Genomic DNA, 26,133 nt, shown 5'->3' with positions numbered 1-26,133 from the left:
CAATAAAGACCACTTTATGAGTCTGGACACCGTCTTTAAAATGTAATTTACTGCTTGGAAACCTGCACATGTCGTAAGGATTTCTTGTTATATTAGTGAATAACAGCTCCTTCTGCGACACTGTAGTTAAAACTTTTATGTGGCTACGGTATGATAGCAAGGAGTCACTTGCAGTCCTTGTTTCTCTGCTGGTAAACTTTGTTTAAAACCTGTTGCCCCACCAGAGAGTCTTGGTGTTTCTAACGTCCCAAAGGTGTGCTGGAGAGGTTCAATCATAAAGGCCTCACTGATACTGCTTAGAAAGGAAATTATGATGCTGGCTAATGAGAACCATTCTTCTCTGATGACCGTGTGCCTAGGGAGCCCTTCAAGCTAATATGCTCTCAAAGTGCCATAAAAACCGCAGGGCCAAATATGCCAAGCTAGGAAGGAAAGGTATACCAGTGCAGAGAAAGGTGGAAGATGGTATAATAAGGGATGGATGGGCAGGCAATGGAAGACCGTTGATCACTATGTACAATTAAAAGTTGTGATACAGTGATTATTATTGTCGGTTGAAGTGCTTACAAATGGGATTATGTACATATTCGTCTAAAGGATTATCCTCGTTCGCAGGGTGTTTTTCCCCATGCATATTTAATAGGGAATGATACTGAAATGTCTCCGAATCTTTCACAGCAAGTCAAGTGTGAAAAAAATATGCAATGTCACAACGTCAGATAGAACAAATAGATGACACTATTATATTATATAGTATATCTAAGTGAAAATGTGGCTCACTAATCTTACATCCATCCGCAAACCAGACCATGTTCCTCCCCAGAAAAGCCATCTCTGATCCTCTTGTTCCTTCTATTCCAACCCTACTCTGCCCTGTGGAGCTCTCTCTCAGTCCCTTGAGCTCTAGATGAAAGGCTAAGGGAAATGGCAGTCATACTGGTAATATCCGCACCGGGACACAGCCACTACATCTGTTGGCCAGCCGGCCTCTCCGCACGCCAGTCCCAATGGGCCCCCTGCTCAGTCCAGGACCTAGGATGGGAAGATCAAGGGGCTGGGATTGGTCCTACCCAACCTGGCAGAGTACACAAGCACCAAATCCCCCACCCGCCCTCCTAACCCCTGTCTCTCACGGTAGATTGAACATTGGTTTCCATGTTGCAATTGCCTCCTCTGAATCTCATCCCTCAACATTTTATTCTCATGTCAGCTGTACTTTCCTGACTTTGTTACTCTTTTAAACCTTGTACTGTAGCATGACATCACATAGATCTATGGTATTACCCCTCCATTGTTGCAACTATTTACTTTCACCTCTATCTTTGATCCTGTGTCCTCTCTCAGACCCGGACTGGCAGATCACTTCCCCTTAATCTCCACTCTTATCGCCATCATGCGAGCTTTCTTACATGAAACGCAGGTGTGTGCTGTGTCCAGGGCAACAGAAGGCTGTAGTGGTCTTGGGGCTGATCCAGTATTATCCTGCTAACACTGGTGTTGGTTAGCCATATCCTGCCCAAGCAGCCGTTCATTTCAGGAATGTGCTTCCCCTGCCAGGGTGAACAGCTGCCGCACACCTTTATGGCATTTTTGGCTTTGGAGAGAAGTTCTCTCCAGGCCTTTGACATTCAGATACAAACACACTTCAACCCAAGAACATTAAGTTTCACTGTCATTATCTTAAGGCTTTTAGAAACAAGGTTTCCACGACACACAAGTTTTATTCAACTGTGAATAGCAAAATATAAACTGCATTTTACACTGGACGTTGATAGATGGCGAGCACAGATTTTGCTTGAGTGTCCTTTAGCCTTAAATTTAAAATTTGCTGATTGGAGCTTTCTCATACCATACAGACCCACCTTTCTAGTGTGTGTGTGTGTGTGTGTGTGTGTGTGTGTGTGTGTCTCTGTGTAAAACTTACATTACACTCCATTTTCTAAGAAAAACATCTACACAAAACTAGCAGCTGTGGATTTAAAACAGGGTTCAGAGTTTACTTCCCTTGGGGTCAGGTTTACACTCATACACACACACACAGACACACACACACACGTAACCCCCCCCCCCCCCCCCCCCCCCCCCCCCCCCCCACACACACACACACACACACACACAAAAATTTACAGCCAGCTGTTTCCTTGGTGGGTGCAAGGAGAGACAGGAAAAGTTAATAAATGTGTCCTTCGACTCAAGAATAACAGAAGCACACAGCTCCAGTCTTAAATCTTACCATCTTGTCATATTTAGATAATTATGTTCTTTCATGCTAATAGAGAGGTTTGGCCACCGAAGTGCAGAGTGTGTGAGCAATGCCGGGGGTGTCTTCACTTTCTTGATGAGCTCACCAGTGTTTCTGACAGATGGTGTTTGTTACCAAAAGAGAATTGTACTTTCATGGCTGTACGATTCACACTTCTTCGCAGCACATCCCTGCGGCTCAATCACAGGAACTGTTTATCCATGCATTTACTTCTCCTCCTCCTCTGAGATGCATAACCTGCTTTCTGCTCCTTTTCTTTTTTTCTCACACCTTTGTCAGGCAGACTGCCTCAACAACAGCACAAAACAACACTACACTCCAGTTTTAAATAGTTTCTATTTTTATTTATGTACCTATTTTTCTTTCCAGAAGCCATATTTGGGCACACACACACACAAAGATTCCTTTACATGTTAAGGGAAAGATTAAGAAAGAGAAACTGGATCTGTATTTTTATTTATTTATATTTTTGTTACTTTCTGTTCTTACCTGTATTTATGTCTTTTGTTGTACTGCTGCAACAACCAAATTTCCATTCTGGCGATTAAGAAAGATGTATCTCAATTCAAAAGGTGTACTGTAACAGTGGGAAAGCTTTTACATCTGCAACGTAAACATCTTTAAGTTTTCATAAAAAGCAAAAGCAAACTTTTGTACTGTGTATTTACTTTCAAAATAAAAAAAAACTACATCTTTTTTCCTAGGTCTGTTTTTCCAGATCTGCGCAAATGACAGAACAGAAAAGACTTTGCCTACTCTGCAAGAAAATCAGACTCACGGAAGCAGACAGACAAATAAAGCACTGTTCTACCTTTTGATGCACAGACATTTGGAGTCTCCTCTCTCTCTTCCAAATGGACAGAAAGTGGTCTAATGTGCCATTGTGGGTCTTTTAGAGATGAATACGTTAATGAGCTAGCTACAAATGAATAGCTTCTTTGGAAGGAGCAGCCATAAGTGTTCCTGCGCTAATACCGTTAATAAACCATAGTCACGCCACCAAATGTACCAGAGAAGAAGCTCTCATAGCTGCAGGGGCAGAGAGATGATATGGTTCATTAAAGAGTCACTGATTTATTCTCTTGTTCATGGTTGTGGTCATGGCGGTTCGTACATGACTAGGCCTTGTTTAGTTGGCACACAAAGTACACTAGCATGTCTCCAGGCAAGGGGAGCAGGATCTGAACCAAGATTAAACAGGCCTGACATCATGCACTCAGACTGCACTTTCCTTTAGAAGTGGAGAGCTAATTGGAGTATGTGAAAATAGTGTAACTTTTCCAACTCTTGTTTTGTATTTCACATCTGTATTCTGTTGTTCAGCCTGACACTGTCAAATAGTAACACTGTGCCCAGTTTGTATATGATTGCATATAATAATTTGGTCTAAGCAATAACTGATCTTAGATATGTACATATGTATTGTAGAAGCATCTGTATCTGCATTTTTAAACATGCTTTTAGAATGCACACATGCAACCTATCTCCTAAGTAGGAATTGCAGGAGTTCCATCACATCTGAGTGCAGATAGAGACAGTGAGTCTGTTCTTGGGAGATTGGCGCTGTTCATTAGCTTGGTAATGACGTCTCTCTTAGCATAACAGTGGGTGGTCATGCCCCCTTTTTAACATGGACCTTGGGAGCTCTGCCACAGCTACACAGAGGCAAACTAGGGCAGACCGGAGGGTAAAATATGCACCCTACCCCTAGAGTTACCAAAGCTGATGTTTGTCAACAGTGCATTGGGATGCCAACTTTTAAAAGTGTTCAAAAATACTAACAGTTTACAAAAAAAACTATATCTAAAACTGGTGACCTTAAAGAGCTATAAGGGAGTGCCTAGGTACAGCGTGTGAATAATAAACAGAATTAAAGCAAGCTTAATACCAAAGTTGGTGTCTATCTGAAAGTTTTGAAAATTGAAAAATAGCTAAACATACCCACAAACCGAGCTAAAAAAAAACAGGCTTGGCTGGTCTAATTGAAGGATGCGCCAAAAAAGTGTTGCCCATGTCATAGCATTAGTCAATGCTGTTTAATACTAGTGCCAATGCTGTTATTTGTCTTCATAGATATGATTTTGTTACTGGATGGAAGTATTTTTTGAAAGCTAAAGGACAGTTGTACTGGCAACAGGGGTCACCGGGATATGGATTCATACTTTGCGGACAGACTAATGGGTGTTGTTCTGTAAATCTCAGACAGTGGTTTTGATTGATGATCCCCTGCTGTTGGGACACTGCTGCTGCCGTCAGAGCTCTTAGAAAGGCTGGCATGTTTTATCCACATATCAACAAGCAGCAGGGCAGAAAGGACCTGTTCAGAGCTGTGTGTAACTACGAATGTAATGGTTATTGATTTGTCTATTAGCTGCATTGGCTATTAGCTCGCAACCCTTTGGTAAAACTAGACCAGACGTGTTATGATGTGCCGATAGCGCACTAAGCCACAGTGGCCATAGTCATCTCTTGTATGCCAATGAGCCCTAATGCCTTGTAAGTATTATTGTGCATATACGTACAGTATAATGCAGTGGCTATAGATACAGAGCAAGACAGGATTGTTGGCCTCCTAGTCCATGTCCATAATGTTCCACTTCCGGGATTGGTTCTTTGCTGCCAATGCACTCTTTTCGGCCAAATGTCCATTCCGCTTTCTTTGTGTTGCCATTTCAAATTCTGTTTGAACATGTGTTCTGAAAACTATGGTTTACTGCTCCTCAGATCTCTGCAGGGTAAATCCAGACAGCTAGCTGGACTACCTGTCCAATCTGAGTTTTCTTTTGCTGGACTAAAACAACCATTAAAATAACACTTATTCCATCAAAACAAGTCTCTTCCTGAGGTTATTTTGTAGCGTCACCGGGGCTCTGTCCAGCGTTAAGCACCGCCAAAGATGATTGCGCTGTGGAGGAATTGGCCTCCCTATAGCTCTGCCTCTCCTGCATTGATAGACCAGCAGGAGGTGGATATTTCGCATGTTACAAGTGAAATTAATACTTGACACAGGGACAAAGGATTAGAACTTAGGAATTGTTTATTTCAATTTGTCTTTTTTTTAAGATTACTTTTTGGACTATTCCACCTTTTTCTAAAATGTTTGAAGAAAAAGCCAAAATATTTTGTTTGACAGTTATCTAAACAACACTTACAGCAAATGATGTGGCAAAAATGGACTATGCTGCAACCCAAGTAACTCAATAGATAGTTTGGTGCTATTTCAAAATACTTCTACTTTTGGATCTTTTTAAAGGATCTTTTGGGGAGTTGTTTGGAGAGAGTGGAGAAACAAAAAAGGGAAAAGGAGGAGGATTGAAATGCAACAAAGGTCCTTGGCCCATATTTGAAATAGCCTAAGCCGATTGTATATTATATGTGTAATGATCTTGAGGCACCTGTTAATGTACGTAGTTAGCTCTCTGTGCGAACCATACTTATGTGCATTCGCGTTGAGCTGAGTTAACATGGTACATGTTACGCATGAAGACACTGCTGAATCAGCATCTGGCATTTCTGAAGCACAAGAATTAGGGAAGCCAAAGAGGCTCGGTTTCACCGGGCCTGTCTTCATTGTGTCTGCTTGCTTGCATGTATCAGTGCAGAGTCTCCTGTTGGCCTTTTTTCCAGCCATGTGGAAAAGATCTTAACCATTATACCGAACCTGGACCCTGCTGCTAGTGTATGCATGGATAAGTGCATATTTGGTCCACCATGTCCCTCTCTACTCCCTCCATGCTATAAGACAATGCGTCTCATCTGACTCCTTTGTTTAAATGTGCAGGTGGGGAAAAAAAACATGATAATAAGGGATGATTAACAAGAAGAGTCTACAGGAGATCAAATGATTCTCATAAAAGCCAACACAAGCCCTAACAGTTCCTCACTGTCATGCATGTTTGTGTGTGTGTGTGTGTATGTGTGTGTGTGTGTGTGTGTGTTTGTGCCCACTGAACAAAACTGGCTTGTTGTCTTAGGATCTGAGGAACCTCCTGTGCTACCACATTTGCTCTAGCCTCTATTTGACATAGCATGTGAGGACGGCTGATGGTGAGTTTGTGTTTGTCATGCAGAAGGTGAAAATAATTCAAGGCTCACTGTGGTACACAAAAGAGAGAAAGGACACCGCATTGTCAGATAGTTATATAACGCACAAAATCAGGTGATTAAAGGTAGAGCGCAATTAAGGTTATAACAGACCTCACAAAAATTGGAGTTGACGTCATGTGGACTATGAGTGATTGGGAGTGAGGTTCTAACATGCCAAGTGAACAAAACCTATTACTTTGGCCAACGATAACATCATTAACAGAGGAAAGAGGATTTGTGTGTATATGTAAGTTTTTATGCATGTAGACATGGGTATGTATTACTTACACGTCTGGTCTTGACCATCTCCTGAGGCTTGGCATCCATCTTCATCATCACAGTCTGTGGTGCTACTCTCCTCTGTTTCCCCACTGCCCAGTTCATCCCGGGCATCCATCTGGCCCAGTTTTGGAAACGTCTCCTGGGTCTCCTGAACCACAAACACAGAACCCAATGTTTATCACACACTGGTTCATGTAGAAAATCAATTCCACTGTGTATGTGTACAAGCAAACCTGATTCTCATATATATGAGGTCAAGCTTCATGCACTACGTTTTCATCTTAAACTGGCATTTCAAAACTCTCAATCTCTGTCCTCACAAGCTGTTTGGCCAAGGGCGTAAGCCTGCCTTCATAAAGCCTGGCTTCTATGGCACCATGTTGATGCTAACAAGCCATCACCTGTAGTTAACATTCCATTGACTGTCATTCATTTTTATGTCACTTTACATCTGAAACGTCTAAATAGTCTATTTGTCCATTGTTTATTTCTAAAGAAACACTACCTTATACCTCACATTATGGCTCCATAGCTGACGGTTTTATAAAAGAAGGTTAACGATTGCGTCATAGCCACGCGACTTACTGTTGCAGAGTAGAGGAATCCCTGAACGGTACAGGATAAGCTTGCAGGCATTTGTGACTTACATTAGCTGTTTAGGTTTACTTACTAAGTATAAGTAGCATTTTAGTCACATTTACATTTTCAAGCTCAGTCGGAGGCTGTGCCGTAATGTTCAGCCATCACCAGAAAAGTGCTTCTAATAGCCTTCACTGGTCTCTGTCGGGAGCAATGGAATCTGTTCGTCCATTTCTTTAACTGTCTATGGAGTTGGCACATGAAAAGCTAATACTACTGATTAAACATTGATGATTTTATATGATTTATCATCATTCATGAACATGACAAAGAAGATTATATCGTTTTTAAACAGTTTTTAAACTAAACATTAAAATCATTAGTTTTCCTTGTAAATGCCAATCTCTAAAGGGGATGCAAAAATGTGGAACAACACCTATAACTCCGCTGGACACGGTAATTGTCACAAATAACTCAAGTTGTAGCTTGCCTCTGCGCGTGTAAGCAGTAGGAGCATTTTAAAATGCAGCATTTAACAGCACAACAGCTGCTTACATTGATAACAAGGTCAGAAACGACTGTAATTTGTTATCCATGTTGAAATTCCCACAGGTAGTCAAGGTGACGTCTGTTTTCCTTTGACAGAGGGTCACATGACAAATCCGGGAAGGACACGTCGCGAGGGGACAGGTGTCTGTGTCATACTTTCCAAATGTCTCCGTTTCTGCCTGTCCAGACTACAATGCAACCCCGGACATTCCAAACTAAACCGGAGTCAGCAGCGTTTCCAAATGTCTCTGTTTTAGGGGCGTAGTAGTTTAGATGTAGCCTAGGCCTCTACTCATATGTTACAGAGGGAGCTAAAATGCTCATGTCAAATACTTTTGCAAAGCAAGTTACAGATATTGTAACCAATAAGCAAAAGTGTGTTTCCCAGTGGAACATTATGAACCTCATGTCTCCTGTGTCCGTCATCATGCTCTGACATTACAATCCCTGTAAATGGCGTTTTACGTTAAATTCTGAACTTGGTAAAGTTTCTAAGAAACCAAATGAATTACTCTAACCACACTGTCTTTTAGGTGTGTCGTTTATTTGTATGGCGGTTAGAATGTCAAGCATCTGCATCATCATGTGTATTTTCACTTTACTCCTGCACCTAAGTGTAATCAACACCTGGACCTGTAGTAACCATATCACGCCGTACTATGACACAGTTCTGCATGAAAACTTTCTCAGCCTGCAGCGAGAAACACTGCTCCTTATGATGTTTCTCCTTCTCAGCATGGGGTCAACTAATTAGACAACCTGCTGGTTCTTCCTGCTGTCCACCATCATCAAGGTGGTCTTTGTTCCATCACACCATGTCTGACAGAAAGCTCTCCTGACACAACAACAAATGACCCTTTGGAGTATGAGGGTAAGAAAGTGGCATGAATACCAGATTTGTAGAACACAGAGACACATAAATGTTCAAACTTGCTAATTTTGACCGTCCTTTAGGTTGTATTAATTAATTAAACATTCATAAGAAAGCAGACAAGATTACCTGTACCTGGTGTACAGCTGACCTTCGTTTGGAGGGAACAACTACTGAACACACGTTGAGAGGAGGGTGGGCTTCGGGGTGTTGAGGGATGATATAATATAATTTCCTCGCCATTGACACTAGACTCTGTCTGTCACTCAACACAACTGCCAGCAACGGTGAACTTTATGTTGCGTTCGGGAAACATTAATACGGCGATATGTCGCACGGTGGTACAACAGTGTGGGAGTGCCACTGAAACGGCCCATTTGTGTGACGTCCTGTTGTGTCTTTATATGTGTCACTCGCACATGTTAGGAAGTTAACAGGTAATGTCTGGACACCTTAAATGTCTGTCTATCTGTCTGTCAAGGCCTTGAAGGTAGTACAAATAATAAGTGAATCCACTCAATCCTGATGTTGATGTATACATTTTTGAATGTCAGCAGTAATTCTGTGGCAGCCCAACCGTTGTCAATGTTATCAGAAGAACGATAATTAATATATATGTATTCTTTCTGTCATTCCTACAAGAGCAGTGATTCCCATTGTCTGCAAAGGAGAGGGGAAGAGCAGACCAGGCGGAGCCTGACATTACAGGTACTTTTGATACTGTAACTCATTACATCGGTTGTGCATTCCATTTTTACTTAATGTTCATGAACCCCCTCTCCCTCAGGCCTGAGTGAGTGAGTGAAATGAGTGCTAAAGTGAAATGAGTCATGTACACCCATAATACAAGGCCGGGCTCCATGAAACTGGAGTGGGCCCTTTAGTGGAAGCAGCTAAAACATGTCATTTACGCTCACCGCAAAAGTGAAAGCCATTGACTATAGCTGAATGGCTCAGTTTTCATAGATGTACAGTTAGGTACAAGAGGATTACTCTTGTACCTAACCTATCTGTGAAAATATTACATGCTGGTTACAGTAGAGCATTTTATAGTGGATTGGCTGACATTGTAACCTAATGACAGTTTTTTTTTTTTTTTTTTGTGCCTGTTTGGAGGTGGCACTTTGAAAATCCTACTTCCTACCTCAGCCGTTAACACTACTGTGTGGAACTGGTCGGTCTCATTACACTTCAAGGACACTATTTTGTTGTTGGTTGTGAATTACAGGAAGAAGTATAATCATTTATGTGCAAAAAAGTAAGCTAGGATGTAATTATCCATCCTCTGCATTAATCCAAATATGTTAGCAGAAGCTTGCAAGGGAAAGATGAGTGATAATGGATGATAGACAGCAAACGATTTGGTTCTGGACAGCATCCATGACAAATCCATTAACCTTTTTTGATTATGTAAAGCAACTAAATAAACGCAATGAACATTCAATGACTTTAGGAGGAAATGCTCTGGTGAACAGCAACTTTGTCTACCAACACCATCCAGATAACCATTACGGTATAAAGCTAATACCCATGCAGTTCAGGGGATATTTAACACAATGCTGCTTGGCCCAGCTCTCCTTAAAGCATGTTAATTAGAGAAGGAATCAATTAGGGCGTTGTTGCTGTGGAAACCCAGGGATTAAATTGAAAGAAATCCTGAGCCTGAAACTTTTTTGGAGGGGGTCCACAATGTAATGTTTCAATACGCACTCATTAAAGTTAATTTGACTGGCAAAACAGTTAAACTCCTTCCTACATTACACAATAATAAAAGTCATAATTTTTAAGAAGTAAAAAATTGTGGATACGTTTTTACTTCTTCCAACAGTATATTAAATTAAGAGCACATCCGCTGCAGCCGGGTGCTCAGTTTGAGGCACCAAGTGCTAAACGGCTTCCCGTCTCCACCCTTTTCCTCTTGTTCTCTATTCATGCCCGGTGCCATTTGTTTTTGACTCAGTTCCCAACTAAAGCTGCATCTACATTTTTAGAGCCGCGTTACCACGGAGACCACACACCGCACTCTCGCTTTTTGGCAAGGACCTGCCCTACTTTGCATCTGATTGGCTAGAAATGGTTTCATTGGTAGGTGGAAGTTTGATGATTGGTTAAACCCAGCGCATCAAAAACAAATCCCATTTGGACTTTTTCCTTTATTTTTTCTAAAATAGTCATACCCCAGAAATCTGGCACCAGGCCCGAGAACTTTAAGCTCTGCGTTAGTTAGAGTTGCGTTCCTTTCATATGATTGGTAGGTGAAATCAACTGACTCAAAAATGTAAAACAGCATGCAAGTTCCCAAATTAATTTATTTATTTTCCCCCACGGCCACACGCCGAGACCCGACGCGGTGCCGGAATACTTTAAGTTGAGCCATTGTAGAATTGTTTGTTGGCTGCTGTCCAATTAAGTTTATGTTGACTGTCAGGACAACTGACGTTTCTGTTTCAATAGGGAGGGAAGTTTATTGTGTTATTCCAACTGAACAAATCTAATTTGTCCTAGGATCTAAAGGAAGAGAGATACTAATATTATATTCCAAAATGAGTTCTTAAAGACTGTTGAGTGCATAACAATGAGAGGTGAATATTCTCTCTGTCCCTATCTGCTTTCTGATGGACTGTTGCTGCACTGAGGACCAGCTCTGGATTTAAATGATTGGCTTTTTTCAATTTTCCCTAACCCCTAACCCTTTTTTTAGAGCAGAAGCAAAACACACATAGTATGCTAAGCTGTGCAAATTATTTTCAAATAATGATAATTAAAGTCTGAAAGCAATATTTTCTAGCATTGGATGACTCATTGGACACACTTACAATGTCACCATTTACCACTACAAAGGATGGTCCATTTATGCCGTCAAAAAAAGAAAAGAAAAACCTTTCAAAGTCCTCCTGATCCGTCACACAATACCATATGGAAAATCTGAGCAAGTGGGCAGAATATTTCCATAGTTGCAGTCTTTATGTAACCTACAAAGCAGAAATTTACTGTGCCTTTAACCCTACAGGGACAGATGTCTTTGTACTCAAACGACTCGGCCTTCTTCTCTCTCTGACATGTAAAACAACGCTGCCTATCACACGGCTGTTGCATTAGATCGAGCTTTGTTGTTCATGCTTTAAATTCAAATTAAACACAAGGTTAAGGTTGATTAAAATGTACAGTGGTATAGCTATGTTCATACTTATAAAACTGGATTGAACTAAGTTGAAGAGTGATCATATGTTCCTTAAAATAGAGAGCCAAAGTCAGGCCCGTTCCGGTGGACCTCGTGATCAGTAGTAAACAGGGAGAGGCAAATTATTTATTGATTCTGTTTAAATTGATCCATGGATTACAAATATGATGTTTGGCAATTTAAGATACATTTTTAACCGAAGAATTTCTCAGTTAGCTGTAGGTTTGTCACAGTAGCACCTAGTTTTGTGTGAAACCGCTCAGTGAACTACATCTCTCGTCTCACACAATTTACTGCGCTACACAACTTGCTTGCTAGCTAGCTCACTTAGTTTTGTTCCACAACACATTTTACATTTTGTTACCTGATGGGTTCTATCCATCCATCCATTGTTTTCAGCAGATAAGCAAAAGAAAAGACAAGATCCTTGGCTCATTTGAGGAAGATTACATCCACAGAGACATTGTACCTTCAGCGAGACGGCATCCATGCACCATTGAAGTCTGTAGTCTTTCTAATTACGTCTTTTCACAGTCTTATACCTACAACGGTGTAACAATAAATTGAGACGTTCTTCGGTCGAAAAATTATCGGTAGAATTGACAAACATCATATTTGTAATTCATAGCTCAATTCAAATGGGATAGAAAATAATTTTCCTCTCCCCGTCCACTCCCGTTGATATTTTTTTTAAAGACGGGTCGCATGGACCGGAAGTACAAGGGCGTAACTTTGGCTCTATGATGCACCCTGGTGAACTGTCCTGTGCCTGTTTAATCTACTTCCTCTAAAACGACTTCTGTCCTCCGATAGAACCCAGTGCTGTTACATGTAAGTAGTAGTAGTGTAAGCAGTACTAGCAGTAGTGTAGCTGAGAATATTGAGAATACCATTGGTTGACAAATACTTTTTTCTTTAGACTCTTTTATGATTTGTTCTTACTTAAACAGCAAGTTTAAAGTGGAGCCAGTTCTATTCACTGCTGAAAGTCAGGCACAGAAATCGGACATTTTAGATGATTTGATAATTTCTTCATTTATAGATCATTATTTCAATGTTAATATTTCAAGGTGAAATGACAATGTTTATGGACATTGTAGTACAAAGTGCATTTTTTTATGAGATTTTGTATTTTAGGGTGGATTTTACGTTTATGATAACTAACAATACGAGGACAGAATCAAGAAAAGTGAGTGGGTACATCTAGCTGATTTGAATCGGCACGTGCCAAGTAAAACTAAAAGATAGTGATGGTGGATTGAGGGGAAAGACAGACAGATAAGACAAATACAGAGAAAAGGTGGAAACGAGAGGCAGAAGGGGTGAGAGATTTAGAGTAAACAACTAAAAAATGAGTAATATTCAGACAGGAAGACCGAGATTTTCGTTGTGAAAACAAGTGAAGCGGCTAAAGGTGGAGGGGATGAAAAAACAAGATCCCAACATTTCATGCTTCAAGCTTGCCTTGGACTTACCATGGCATCCAAAGACAAATCAGGTATTCCCATAGGGCTTTGAACAAAATCCCAAATCTTGCAATATTTTCAAGTTCTTTTCTCACACTGCCAACTCATTGTCCTCTCTCTTTAGTTTCAAAAGCATTCCTCGATCAGAGGATGATAGGGCAGTTTTGAGAGCATCAAGGGCTGAATTCCTGCGTGCATTTGGGTGCATCTAAAATCTTTACTGCCAGGAACAACCTATCACCTTTGAAGGTACTTGGAAGAACAACGACTGAAAAACTGTGTGTGTGTTTGCGAGTGTGGCTTAACTAGGAAGCTACTGTGGATACACATTCCATTTCATGTGGAAACTGAACATATGATTATGAAATGTATAAATGTGAAATATATATATATATTTATATATACGTATATATATATATATATATATATACGGAAACTGCCACAGTCATTGTGTAAGTGTGTGTGTGTGTGTGTGTGTGTGTGTGTGTGTGTGTTTGTGTGTGTGTGTGCATACATCTGTGCATGCGTATTATGTGGGATACTGCTGTCAAACTAGTGAATCAAAATCATAAGTCATAACCTTTGTATGCCCACATTGAGACACGTGCTCTCTGTCTTCCCTGACAATTTGAAACAGTATCAGCTCATTGAGGGCAGTCGTGGTAAAACGGTGGACAGAGAAAAGGAGAGGGGAAGGAAAACCTGGAGGAGACTAAAGGAAAAAGTGACAGTGGTAATCTCTAAAAGTCTGAAGTAGTACTAAAACCAAATTTTTAAATTAAAATTCTCTCCATTCTGTCACATTTATAACAGGCGCATGATGCTTTTGTGTGAAAGCAAAAATCAGCTGAGAGTAAACATTTACTGTATATATGTGAGTATAGTTCTGGCTTCAGAGGAAAAAGCTGCAATTCACTTTGCATTTCAGATTGCCTGACCAAGAAAAGGCAGCTAAAGGAGAAAAAGAAGTGTATTTCCCAAATGGGAGCGTGGCAGGGAGAGAGAGAAAGAGAGTGAGAGAGAGAAAGAGAAAGAGAGAAGAAATACAGTAACAGACAAAGATGGAGACTTCTAGGAAGAGTGAAAGACTGCAACCAAAAGTAAATGTAGATTGCTGCCCTGATTCTGGAACAGATGACCTACTGTTTGTGTGGATTAATAGTGCATGTTATGGCCAACAAGTTTTAAGACAGTTTTTAATTAATATATATATATATATATATATATATATGTGTGTGTGTGTGTGTGTGTTAACCGTATGACAAAGCTACTTTTGGACTAGACACTAATGGCAGCTGTCAGAGTCTGGACTACAGCAAATGTCTGCATTGCCATCAACAACACAGAAAATGAAAGTGATTCAGAGGGGAGTTTAAAATCAAAGGCGTACCAACACAGTTAGCCAAGTACTTTTTTACTTTTGTCCTTTTACATGGTTTGAGATGAAGCCAATAAAAACCCTTCATCCAAAGTTGACAGCCAGATGTTTTACCTTGTTGACTTTTAGATGTCAAGGTTTTAATTCTCAACAGATCACTGGTGGTCAGGGATGTGTTGACAAGGCAGACACCTCGCACTAGAACATACAGACTTAATGCAGTTATCCTCTCTAGACAAAATACTAGCCCAGGGAAAACAATCCATTTAAAAAAAACACATATATGAACATATGCGTGGACACACTCACTCTATGACCCCATGAACGACTGCCAAAACTACACAAACCAAACTCCTATGCAGTATAAAATGATATTTTCCAAGACCCCTTGAAGTGGAATTACAGATTGGTCATTTAAGTTTGGTTGCAATTATAAAATGCAGGTTTGACATCCTTTTCAGGGGAAGCAAAGAAAAGCAGAATTGAAAAGAACTGATTAAAATGGCTGATTATTTGTTTAGGCAGAAATATCCCTGGGCAAAAGCTGCTTATACCAAGGAATGCAGGAAAACGTTGCCTCTACATCACAAAAACATTTTTAAGTGGCCACATGGTTGTGTTTTCTACAGCCAATGGCCTTACTTTCCTCCGAATTCCATGAAATCTTAAAAAATGTGCTTGTACTTTTGAAAATAAATAAGCCCATTTACCCAAGAGGTCTGAGTAATACTTTGAACATTGTTTAAACAATGGCAGAGCCACACGCCCCTGCACTGCAAGCTAGTACAAGCTACAACAGTTAGTGACACTTTATTGGCCATGACCTCACGTAACCCTCATGAGTCAATCACAACAACACGCTGTGGCGTTGGACCGTCACACCCTACTCCTGTCATGCACTGACTGAGGCAGATTGTGTTTGTGTAATGTATAAGTACGAGTGAATAAACTTTGGTCTTTGTCGGGCAAGTGATGAAGCTGCTGTTAAAAAATGGTTTGACAGGTTGAGTGACATCAGAAGTTTTCTAAGAGCATGTTCCAACAGCCACCAGGCTAGTGAAAACTCGGTAGTGTGAGATGTAAGGGGTCAACAGACAGTGAAGGCTTCTGCTGCTGTCGAGTTGCTTGGAAGAAGAAGTCTTGCAGACTTCAAACTAGGCTAAATAAGTCCTCTTATAAGGCAGCAGCACAAAGATGTTGGAAGAGCCACCGTGACATGGTACCACTCACTCCCCATGAACGTCCATCATTATGGATATCATTAATCCAAGTGCTGCATTAATCATACAACTTCAACACACTGCAGGTGAGACAGAGGACAAGACGAATATGAAAGTTACCTACTTTTCTAACTATCTAACTATCTAATCATCCAGAACTGGACTTTGCCAAAAAAAAAAAAAAGAAACAGCTTTATGCTTTAAGCTTTACTGTTTTCTTTAAACAGCCTTTATATGCAACTCTATTCACTTTTTATAAAGAGTACGGTTAGAGATTCCCAGTGCGTAAAAGGTTTCCATTATTAAAAATAAAAATGTACTCCAACATACACAAACTAAAATGCAATCAGTAGAGTGCAGATCTCTGCCAGGTGTGTCTCTCTTTCCCAACCCAAATACGTTAAGGCCATGAAATACCGCCACGTTAAAACTGCCACCCCAATGTTCTACGTACAGCACACAACCACAGTGGCGGCGGCTATGGGCGCCACTGTGTTATTTCCATCCTCCCATAACAGCTCTACAGTCAAGATGGTCGTGACAATTAAAACATGAATTGATTCATCTTGTATCATGCCTAACTTTAGTTGATCATAAGATGTAAGATATGGTAAAGAGACTAGGTAAGGCTTGTTTTTAGCCTAGCCTAGATTGCAGGAAATGCCTTTTGCTACTGAAACAGCCAATGACGGTATAAAACAGAGCCATGAATAAAATAGGTTTTACAAATCTTATGAATCGCCACGAGAGGTCTTTGAACATGCAGTCATAAATGTTGACAAAATAATTAGTTGCGGACAGACAAACAGAGATGCACTTAGAAACGCACATGACCAAATGTTTATCCCAGGGTTTACGCCTGGCTAATAAAAAAAGTCATGAAAGTTAAAAAAAGTTGATAGCTCCTTACTTGTGGAATAAAAAGTAATATAAGCCCTAATTCAGAACATCTTTGTAGCCCATCATCCCAAATGGAATATTTTACTTTATTGAAGAAGAAAAAGAAAAAGAAAAAACCTTCTTCCTTCAATAATGTTTACTAAATATGTGAAGACACATGAGCATTTGAAACATGGTGTTTTACTTTACTTCAACAAATGCACACAATATCAGATTGAGAAAGAGGACTATGTGCCAGTAACAGAAACAGGTCCCATATTTTCTCCACATGACAAATTCACTGTGTGCATGGAATTGAAACCCACGGGGAGAGTGAATATGACCCAATGTGGAAAAACAGTTGCAGTTCACTGGATTTTTATGAGGTTCGCATCTAATTACGATGGTACAAAAAAAAAAAAAATGGTATGCTTAAGTTCCAGTCTGGATTCATGAAGTTTGGTTGCCAAGCTGACACACAGCCGTGGGCAGTGAGACTTGTTGCTGTATCGTTGCCACAGCAGCAGCAAAGAGCAGCAGAGCTCCGGTGAAGGCCAACTCCATCATCTTCTTCAAGTGGAAAGAATCTCTCCCCTCCCTGTGACAGGCTGCCAGCTCAACCCCAGCTTTTTCTTCATCCCTGGACTCCAATAACTCTTTAAAGCTCAAACGCATTCTGACTGCCACAGGCATTGCTAAAGCATACAATAAAAGAGACGTACAGTATACTGTGGAGGCATATCGAAGTGACAAAACCAACTCGGGGGGTTCTCATATGACTAAATGTATATGCTTTTAAGGAGTTAACAAAAACATATTTAGTTTGTGTTTAAGGTATTCTAAAGAGAACGCACAAACTGTCCTCATTAACAAGAGAGTCCCTGCAGTAGCTGATAGATCTGAGGATTGACTGGATCCACAGAGGGGATGTGCTGAGTGTGTGTTAAACACGAGTAAGGCTTCTCTGATGGGGAACCTGAACGGGCCACTGGCCAAGCCAGACAGCAAAGCAGTAGTCCTTCCCATCAATCACGCATACAACTGGCCTCTCTGTACTGGATTTTTCATGCTGGAGTCTTTCCAAAACTCCATCGACCACAGCTTTCACCATTTCTTAGTAAAGGGGCACTTGGGAGAGTGCAGACCTCCGCCAACCCCAATAGTCCAGTCTTCTATGTTATTCAAATCTGCAAGCGCAACCACCGTATATGTCTGGAAAACTATTTGAATTATGTCATCATCTTAGCTATGCATTTATTATGTACTTCTAAAATGGAAATAATGATGAAACGGAACTTAAATGAGGAACATGGCAGCTTGTTATTTCTTGTTAGAAAAACTGCACGTTCACAAGGAAGACATTTTTCTTACACACAGGGAAATAATTCATGAAACCACTGTCCCTGAGTGCTCCATAGCGACCGCTTTCTGTATGAAGTCTGAGCAACTACATGTGTAGGCTACCCTAGAGGATTACTGTACATATTTTTACAGTTGGGTATGTTTTGTCACTATTGTACGGCAATCTACTGGATTTAAGGATGCACAGCATTAATGTCACAATGTTAACAAAAGTGAAACATAATTTCTGTATCGGCCTTGTGATTTAGATCTGCTCCAAAACTGAGTGTTTTTTCTTTTGGCCCAAGCTGCACCCCTCCACCAAGTTTTATGAAAATAGAGTTGGGTCGTTTTTCCACAATCTTTGGAAGAGGGACTGATACTTTCTGTTTTTGTGTGTATGTGTGTGTGTAAATAAAGATGAGAATAAAGCGTGAGAATAGGTGTCTGGGTGTGTTTCTCCCGCACTGTGTGTTGCCACTGACTTTGTTGTTAACCAAAGTGCAAATTGACAAACTGACAAATGATCTGGCCTTAGTACTCACATGGAAACAGATAGACCCACCCAAAAGCAGCTGGACTGATGGCTGGGAATCAAAAATCCACTTTGAAACATTTATTGTCCACATTAGCAATATTTACAGGCAGAGAGAACGAAGTCGAGAGAGAGAGAGAGAGAGAGAGAGAGAGAGAGAGAGAGAGGATAGTCAGAGGAGATCCACGGGGGAGGACCATAACTTGGGCCTTCTCATTTAATGGACCATTTTATAGGAGGTCAAGAGATCAGGCTTGTCCTGTGTGTGTGTGCGTGTGTTAGCGTTTTATTTCCAGCTTTTATGTATGTCTATGTGCATGAAGATGTGTTCAACGCAAATGTGCAACTGATTCCTCTGTCCTATTCCAACTTTCTAACCTGTCTGCCACACACACACACACACACACACACACACACACACACACACACACACACACACACACATTTTGTATGGCGCTCTGAGTGCTTTAATAAGAGAATGCCATGGGTGGATGAGGGGTCAGAGTCTGTGATATGTCAGCAGCAGCTTCCCAATCCTCTTAGTGCCCCAGTACTCTGACTCTAACTACTCTCCAGTAGGTAAAAATGTAAATGTCTTAACCTCACTAATGCCAGAAATGGAAGTTGTAATAATCTGGAAAAGATCAGATTAGGGATTCACTGAAATACTTGCAATACCTTTAGGGTCAAACATTTGAAAATCAGCCCAGTGTGTTTTACCTTTGAGTGAAAATATCAACCACAACTAGCTCCAAGGATGATAGGACCAACATACAGAGATGCCCTCTTTTACTTCTAACACTGACATAAAATGCAAACCCTAACCCCAAATAAGTTATTTGTCTCAGTCTTCACTACTTCTAAGGACTAACTTCTCAAAAATGTCCAACATATGTAACTCAAAGTGGTTTTGCAAGGATAAAAGTACGTGGAGGAAAACACACACACACACACCCACACAAACACACACACACATGCGTGCACACACACTAAAAACTAACATGAATAATTGTAGAGAGGCATTAGTTTTATTAGTCCATGGACAACATATCAGAAAATGCATCATTTAACAGAGTTTCCTTCTGTTAAGCTTTTTCTTACAGTCAAGGTCAGTTTTTGTACTCAGTGTGTGGCTGCCGGACTTTGAAAGTGTCCTGACTTTTAATGACAACGTATCAAATGTTTTAAGGAATACATTTATTTAAACATCTAATCAGATATACTTCTGTTCTTCTTCTTTCCACTGACTTGCCCTGACATACTGTAACAGCAGGGGCTCGCAGGTCTTGCTGATCAGAGCCCAGAACTTTAATGGCTGCTGATATTTCTAAATAGACAGAGCGGTGCCAGCTTTGTATATTTGCTAAGAATTCTCCATACTCCCAGTCTTAAAAATCAGAGAGAAAAGCGGTGTAGCATGTTAACGCGAAGGGATCTAAAGACTGAAGAAACTGTGATGCCCTAAAACATTGACTTTCCTGCCTCCCTCTTGTATTCTATAACACGTACCTTTTTGATGTTGCCTTTCTTTAAATAATTTCCCTTCTGAAGTTGCAATGTTAAAATTATATGACTATCTTATCTGCTTTTATATTTTTAGTTGTTTTTAACTGCTCCTTTGTGTTTAATTTCTTATACTGCACTGTAACATTTATTCTTGTATATTAGCACTTATTATGTTGAACTGCCTTAATGTTTTATGTAAAGCACTTAGAATTGCCTTGCTGCTGAAATGTGCTATTCAAATAAAGCTGCCTTGCCTTAACAATTTTTCTGGTTTACTAAGCCAAAAACTCCTCCTCTCACTTATCCACACAGGTTCCACGTAGAAACTGCTGTTCCTTATTTCTCTATTATTGATTTGTCAAGATCACTAAGCTAAGTCAGTGCCAAATTATGGAGTCTGCATGAACACATGTCCACTGCATGGATCAACAAAGTTAATAGCTGTAGACTACACCCTCCTAATTGAAATGCAATTAATCTTTAAGCCTAAAAGGCACCAAGGGTGTTCAGTAAAGTTTGCATTTTGGAGAAGGATCCAGATGGGTTTGCCAAAATCAATCTGAATAGGAACTGATTTGTGTATTGACTGGCCCACCTGGAACATTCTTATACGATGGGCCTGTCTCCGAACATCTGTTAAGGATAAAGAGACAAGTGGCCGACTTGTTTGCTCAAAAAAGTAGACAACAAGACAGGTGACATCCTTATGCTGATATTTTTCTTGAGGGTTGTATTAAAGCATTCTGGATATATTTGTTATTTCCTTTTGTTTAATAACGTTAAACTGACAATTATTTATAAGATAGTCATAATATCTGACTAAGGACCATAGGGTGACCATACGTCATTTGGAACAGTCCCAAATGATCAGCAGTTGACCCAAATCCAGAATCCTGTCCTGTTTGTCCCAACAATAAGACTAAACCTAAGTTTTGATTAGTTATAGCCTAATAAAACATTAAATACTGATCATTATGAAACTAAAATGTTTGTGTTGCCCACATACGAACACTGTTATGTCCATTTAACCTACATGAATTATGGCGGTTGGAGATTTTTTAAAGCTGTGTACAGTAGTCCGGGAAATTGATAAACAACTACGCAGAGTGACTAGGCATACGCCGCTGTTGAAATTAAAACATTTACAGAAGGTAATTACTGTAAATTCAACGTTGACATGAAGCCCGGTATTCGAGGACTTAGTGAACATCCATTCAAAACGTGAAAATACCTGTGGATCGTTGCTTCCTTACGAGATCCAAATTTATATGTATAAAATGTATAAAGCTGTGTGTGAGAATGCAAGAATGAGCACACACGTGATAAAATATATTTCTGCACTTGTGGATGTTTAACTGTTCTTATGTACCTTGGATAGCCTGCCACATAATGCCGTTGAACACTCTGTAATCCATTTCTCTTATCTGGCACAAACACATAGCTGCCAGGTCTAGATTCAAGCTAGGCTTTTTCAACCCTGTAAATGTCAACAGGACACCCGCTCAACTCTGCATAGTTACCATGATAACAGAGCACTTGACAGCCACCATGCACAATTGGATGTTGTGGTTGGACAGAAATGATCTCATGCTGTCAGTGGCAGACAGGTAGATGGGCTGCCTGGGAGATATACGTGGGATAGTGTACAAGGCATAGGTGAAAAGAGGTAAATACATAAATGGATTTGAGAGGAAAAAAAAGGAGCTTGATGGAAGAGGATGTGTGCAGATAATGATAAAGAATTGATATTGAGAAACATGATAAGAAGTGGAAAAAGAGCAACACAGAAATGCATTAAGACAGAGAAGTTTTCTAGGTGTATTAGAAACTTCAGCAATCAAATAGCTAGCGGAAGGATAAAAACAGGGGAAAGAAAGAGGGATATAGAGGTAGAAAGTGAGAGATGGCTGGTATGCTTTCTGCGGGCATAAGTCTCAGGGCAACAAAAGGGGCAGGCAGGCGAAGGGGAACTGAATCCTGGTCTGTTTGTCTCTTCAAATGGCCTCTAGGGACTGAGTGAAATGGCCCTTTTCTTCTTGGTCCTATTCAGCCCTAAACCCCATCTACATGACAAACAGTGTCACTTTGAAGCTGCTTGTGTCATCTCTGCCTATCTGTCACTCACTCCTGACCTTTTGCTCCCGCCTCTCATCTTTCTTCTTTTTTCTTTCCACAGTAATTCCCTTTTTTGTCATCATTTCTCTTTCACACTCTATCCCTTCCATTTATCTGCTTCTGTGCTCAAAACTAGTCTTTGGATCTGAGAAATATGGCAAGGACGTTTTAGCACTTCTGTGTTATATAGTTTGAGGTGTACTAATTAAACAAAAGCCATATCAATTAAGACATCTGTGTTATTGGTTACACAATACTTCAGTTGTCTAACAACTTTGGACCTGCTTTACTTTGGGGACATATGCAATACTGGAAACAAATGTTCTTATAGGCAAAAACATTAGTGAACGCTTAGATATTATGTGACAGATAGGTGAACAAGCACATATATATATACTGCATATATACACACATATATATGTGTTTATGTGTACATATTTTAACTTTATTAGTGATGAGTAATGACCCCACACTGAGCAATAATCATCCTACCTGGTTGAAGCGCTCCAACCTCTCCTTGACCTCAGCCAGTGTAGGGTTTGGGCTGCGAACTTTGACCTCTGGGTTTTGCCTCTGGGCGTGCAGACCGTTTCCTACAACTCTGCCAGTATAGCTGTGAGGGAAAAAAAAGGTAGAGTGAGATATTTAGAGAAAAAAAGGTACAATATAGGTGTCGAATAGTTCCAGTTCCAGAAATCCAGTTAACGTAATCCAGACGTGTCTGGTTTACAAAACACTTCTTTCCTAATTTAATCAATGTTCTCTTCCTAAATGGAATCAGCTGGTGGAGGCGTTCCCCTTCCTGCTTAACCAATCAGCAAACTGCAAGGGCCAATCCCAGAGTCACAACCCTGCTTTTAAAAATCTGTTTCTCTCTTTGCTATTCAGCTGTCGTTGCAGGCAAAAAGTGCAACCCTCCACCTCCTCTTCCACCTCCAGTCATCTACTCCAGCTGACCGGTCTGGAGCCTCCTTCGGTCGGGTCTTTGGCTCCTTTGTCGCCGCCACCGGTGTCTAGATTCCATCAGGGGGGCTGATGGTTCTCTACCCCTATATAGATATATGAAATATTTGTATAGCAATGGAGCCTAATCGCTAAGACTTTGTACATTTTATTGAGCTGTACAATAAACCTCATCTGCATATCTGCAAACATGTCTCTCCTGATGGAACTGGTTTTAGCTTGCTTTATTCTGCTTCTTAATTTGCAGTACTGTGTGTATTTGTTATTCAGGGATTCTTTATTGCATGTAACAATGTGTAATTATTCTATACACAGGAAAACAGTGGAATTATGCGTCTTGAACTTTACTGAGTTATGCTTTAAAAATAAGCTTTTGCTTTTACTGTCAATTTAACTAAACACCAAACCGATGTTTCTGTTTGAGTTTTAGTTGAGTTTATCATGTAGTCCATTAACTTATTTTGGGGTCTGCCAACTGTGCCGCAGCATTTCTTCACCGTAAACTAAAAACCATTTGGGCCTCATTTGTCAAAGAAAAAACACAGAGCACGTTGTACGGAAATCATTAAATTATCCATTATGCAATCATTTGTGCATCAAATGTGGTCAAAACATCACTTAAAGTAGATTTTATGTTCTTCTGTGATTGAAAATATTTTAAATTAAAACATGACTGAGCACAGCCTTGTAAAAATTAAATTGAGAGGCATGATGAGCTGGACCTTTAATCCCTGGCGTGCTCCGTGGGCCTGCAGCTCGACGGGGATTATAGCTGTTGATTCTGTCAGAGCTGTTGTTGAGCTGATGTCAGGGAGGCTAACATTTCTAGCAGCTGCCTGATATAGAGGGGAAGTGTTTTATTTCAGTATAATAGACACAATTGTTTTGGCCGAAATAACAGCATATCATGACACATTAAAACACAAAAAGGCCCCCTGTAAAAATAGATTTAAAAATGTTGTAGTTTTTAACGATTAACGTTTTAAACAGGCAATTGAGGATACAGTGCGGGCAGGAGTATTACACACACACGCACACACTTTTTGTCTTGTGTGATTATTGGTAGTCTGTTGTCCTGTCTTATTTTGGTAGCCTGGTTTTCTGTCATGTCTTGGCTCCTTGTGAGTGTGTCATTTACGGTCTTGTTTTATGTTCTGTTTCCTGTTTTATTGTGATAGTCTGGTTTTCTGTGCTGTCTTGTCTAGTTTAACTTCCTGTGTTTTCCCACCCTTGTGATGACCTGATGTTTTCCACCTGTGTCCCAGCCCTTGTGTAACCTGCATCTTGTTACATCGTTACCCTGTGTATTTAGTCATTGTGTTTCCCTTGTCATGTCTCAGATTATAGAGTGTGTTTTGTTTCCAGTTTGTAGTCCTGTATGTTACATCGTCCCTTTCAGTCTTGTGTTTCTATTTATTTACTTGGACTTTAATTTGGATTAGCTTTTTTCCTGCCTTTTCCAGGACTTCCAGGTTTGGTTTTGTATGTTTTTATGTTTTATTAAATCGTCAAACTATCCTCTGCTTCTGTCTGCATTTTGGGTCCGCCATTCACCGACCTCCATTAACAATTCTCTCTGTTAAAGGTCATTGATTTATCAACAGTTAATTATAAAATAGAGTGACGAGAAATTTACCTGGAAATAATACTGAACATAAACCATTACATTAGGCTACAGTAAAGAAAGGATACAAATTAACTGGCCAAAAACTAATTTGTTTATAACCTACAAGCAGATTCACTAATCATGCCAACGCGTTACTGGTAGAATAGTGGTTAGTGAGTAAAAACAACAGAGAACCTACTTACTCCTGATTTTAGGGAAATAGGACAACAGCCTGTCATATAGAAGTGCTGACACACTACAGACTTTAGAAGTTCATCATTGTTCCCAAGAAAATGAAAGTACATTATTATTTCAGAAAGGCTGTTAATATTGGAAAATACTATTTTTCACACTAAGGCTTCTATGGACATCTATAGTACACAGACATTCACTCATCCCCCTCCTACTTCAGGCTCATCTCAAATGTCAAGACTTCCTTAGGGTAAACAACAAACTGTAAAAGTGACTAATTTGTATCCGTGATCATATCCTTTTGTTTAATACCTAAAGGTCCCATATTGTAAAAAGTGCTATTTCTATGGCTTTATAAAATGTTCAACCCCCAGAGAAATACACACAGCCCGTATTCAGTTGTCACGAGCCGTCACGACTTACATACTGTTGTTATGTCATAACTTTTCTATAAATGTATAGGAATTGTCGCTACAGTGCAGTTAAAGTAATTCCCCGGCTGCAACAACAATGCAGAGATGCAGAGAGCGCAATGGAGGAAACCTCGTTAAGGAGACCAATTAGAGCAGACTGGTGTTTTTTTGTAGGTTTTAAAGGGGTTGTAAAGAGACAGGCGCCAAAACAGAACATTTAACACAGAGGATGTAGAAAAGTATATTTAGAGAGATAGTATAAAAAAGATGTGTTTTTTTAAACATTTACTACAACAACGTTTTACCGCACATTCATTAAACTGTTAACCAAATTAATTTGAGAATGATATGTTGATGCTAATCTTCCATGCGTGGACAATTAGCATTAGCATAAACAGCATTGGAGAGGAATGACGTGTACTGTCATCAAATCAATTGATGCTTCTATAGGCAGTAAAAGGCTGATAAAGTGATTATGGATGGTGTATGTGTATGTGAATGTGTTTATATGATGTGCTTAGGGGTAGATGATTTTGTATGAGGTTGTTCACGGACACACTTGTATATATGCATGTGAATATGTGCGGGGGCAATCATAAAAGTGCTGAATTTGAGAGTCTCTGGCCTGGGATCTAAGCAATCTCTTAATAAGGTCTGTGCTCCCTCAACTTGCTGAAACAGCGCTTTGCAGATCGAGCCTATAAAAAT

General features: G+C 40.1%; 1 protein-coding gene and 1 long non-coding RNA gene across 4 annotated transcripts in view; both read right to left on the bottom strand.

The window, feature by feature from the left end:
* Positions 1-26,133, bottom strand: part of gpc5c (glypican 5c) — a 112,740-nt gene that overhangs the window by 12,109 nt on the left and 74,498 nt on the right. For all 3 annotated transcript variants that reach the window (XM_034888007.1, XM_034888005.1, XM_034888006.1), the window contains 2 exons: positions 22,744-22,864; positions 6,638-6,779 (listed from right to left, as the gene is read on the bottom strand). In XM_034888007.1, the coding sequence (XP_034743898.1) occupies positions 6,638-6,779; positions 22,744-22,864 (263 nt within the window). The remainder of the gene's footprint in view (positions 1-6,637; positions 6,780-22,743; positions 22,865-26,133) is intronic.
* Positions 7,153-10,943, bottom strand: LOC117954309. The gene is made up of 3 exons (XR_004658794.1): positions 10,478-10,943; positions 8,281-8,285; positions 7,153-7,163 (listed from the first exon to the last, which is right to left on the bottom strand). It is a non-coding gene; the product is annotated as an uncharacterized LOC117954309 (long non-coding RNA).

This window comes from Etheostoma cragini, chromosome 12 (genome assembly GCF_013103735.1).
Source record: "Etheostoma cragini isolate CJK2018 chromosome 12, CSU_Ecrag_1.0, whole genome shotgun sequence".
NCBI lineage: Eukaryota > Metazoa > Chordata > Actinopteri > Perciformes > Percidae > Etheostoma > Etheostoma cragini.
This window is presented reverse-complemented; position numbering and strand designations above follow the sequence as displayed.